At 55.7% G+C, this 2,165-nt stretch overlaps 1 protein-coding gene across 1 annotated transcript; it reads right to left on the bottom strand.

Annotated features, from left to right (window-relative positions):
• Nucleotides 1–948: 948 nt before the first annotated feature.
• LOC137817189 (uncharacterized) lies at nt 949–1,581 on the bottom strand. The gene has a single exon (XM_068620435.1). The coding sequence runs from the start codon at nt 1,579–1,581 to the stop codon at nt 949–951; it is 633 nt and encodes a 210-aa protein (XP_068476536.1).
• Between the last annotated feature and the right edge of the window lie 584 nt (nt 1,582–2,165).

A 2,165-nucleotide genomic window follows, 5' to 3' on the forward strand; every position in this document is an offset into this window, starting at 1 on the left:
TCTCCACTGCTAGAAACTGTTTTCGTAGCAGCGGCAGGCTTCCTTTTGGTCCGATTTAATGGTAACCACTACCCCCTCCATCGAAGGCATCTTTACCTTCATGTGCCTTGTCGATGGTACGACTCCTAACCTGTTGAGCGTCGGTCTTCCCAACAGTATGTTATAAGCGAACGGGGCATTGACCACCAAGTACTTAATCTTCTCAGTGCGGGCTGTGGCACCATCCGTGAATGTGGTCCTCAGTTCCATATAGCCCCGCACCTCTACCTGGTCCCCTGCGAAACCATACAAACACCCCGGGTACGGCTTCAAAAGATCAGGGGACAGCTGCAGTTTGCTGAATGTCGGCCAGAACATCACGTCTGCCGAGCTTCCCTGGTCCACAAGGACCCTGTGCACCTTCCTCCCTGCCGTGACAAGGGAGATGACTATCGGGTCATTGTCGTGAGGCACAACGTCCCGGAGATCAGCTTTGGTGAAGACAATGTCGACGTCGGGGGAGTGATCCTCCTCCGCCGAGTCGACTACCAACACCGATCGCGCGTACTTCTTTCTCTGAGAGGCTATACATCCTCCCCCAGAGAATCCTCCCGCGATCGTGTGCACCTCCCCGTGCACTGGTACCTCGTGCTGAGGATCCCCTGCTAGGGCCCCCGATGTCCGATCACCCTGTGGCTCTCGCAGGTAATCACTCAGGAAGCCGTTTTTTACCAACTCCGCGAGTTGGTGTCCCAATGCCAAGCACGCGCGAAGTGGGTGGCCATAGGCCTGATGGAACTCACACCACACGTCTTTCTTTCGCCCCAGCACCCTGTCGGTCTTCTCAGGTGCTCGCAGCCGTGCTGCTATAGCTGGAATGGCGATCGGTGCCGCCAGCTCCACCACAAAATCAAACCTGGGGGGTGTGTTACTCTCCCTCGTGCGCCCCCCATTCTGATCCCTTCAAGGCTAGTAAGGGCGGGGTTTTCCCTGAGCCCTCTTTCCCTCCTTGGCCTCGTGCACCCTCATCGGCTGCTGAGTCCTGCTTGGTCCTGCGCGCGGCTTGTTAGGGACCGCGCTTTCCCTTTTCTCAGAAACCGCTGTTTCCGCAGTGATGTGCGCCACGGCACGACGCCTAATCTCCGCGAACGTGCTGGGGCGGTGCCTGATCAAAGACTCACTAAAGGGGCCCGCAAGAACCCCTTTCTTGAATGCGTGCACCAACATATCTTCATCCTTGCTGGGCAGCCTCACCACCTGCGCCCCAAAACGGCTAAGGTAATCCCGGAGGGACTCGCCTTGGTTCTGGCGCACATCGAAAAGGTCGTAGGACACCACTGGGGGTGCCCTGTTCACGATATACTGCTCCCTGAACAACTTCGAGAATTGTTGAAACGACGTGATGTGGCCGTCTGGCAGGCTTACGAACCATTCCAGCGCTACCCCACTCAGGGTACTCATGAATAGTTTGCAATATACGGCATCCGAGCCCCCAGAAAGCATCATTTGGGTGTGGAAAGCCGTCATGTGTGCTTCTGGATCCTCTACCCCCATGAACGAGGCCTTCACCCCCACTAAGCCAGGTGGTACGGCTGCACTCATTATTTCAGATCAGAATGGCATGGGAAAAGTCCTAGGGGGGGACGGTGGTGGCGCCACTCCTTCCTCCGCCACCCTCTCTTTCTGCGCCTGTAAAGACTGGCGCAACTCCTCGTTAACCCGGTTTAAATCTTCGTTCCTGCCCTGCGATGCAGCCAAGTCTGCTTGCATCCTTTCTTGCGCCATTCTTGATGCCGCCACATCGTCTTGCAGCGCGCGCATTATCTCCAAGACTTGCGCCATCGTTACAGCTCCTTCCTCGACGGATGGCGTAGGTGTAGTTTGCCTTGTCTTCCTCATTCTTGCAGCAAAGAATCTTAAGAACACACGAAATCTGGCAGCGCAGTGGATGGGATCGCAATTTCACACGGGCCCCACGGTGGGCGCCAAATGATCTTGCCGGTGACCTGTCCTTTGAAGGCTCCGCAACGTCTAACTCCGCCTTCCGTAAGTCAGCGAACAAAACCACCAAAGAGTAGTTCACTCTGTGATCTCTGTGAGGACCGTGTTCTCTGCGAATTCTCTCTCTTCTCTGTGTGCGAAAACTAGCCACTTATCCGTATGAAAAGCGTACCTAGAAATGAGCG

The sequence above is a fragment of the Phaseolus vulgaris genome, unplaced genomic scaffold (assembly GCF_000499845.2).
Source record: "Phaseolus vulgaris cultivar G19833 unplaced genomic scaffold, P. vulgaris v2.0 scaffold_19, whole genome shotgun sequence".
NCBI classification, from domain to species: domain Eukaryota; kingdom Viridiplantae; phylum Streptophyta; class Magnoliopsida; order Fabales; family Fabaceae; genus Phaseolus; species Phaseolus vulgaris.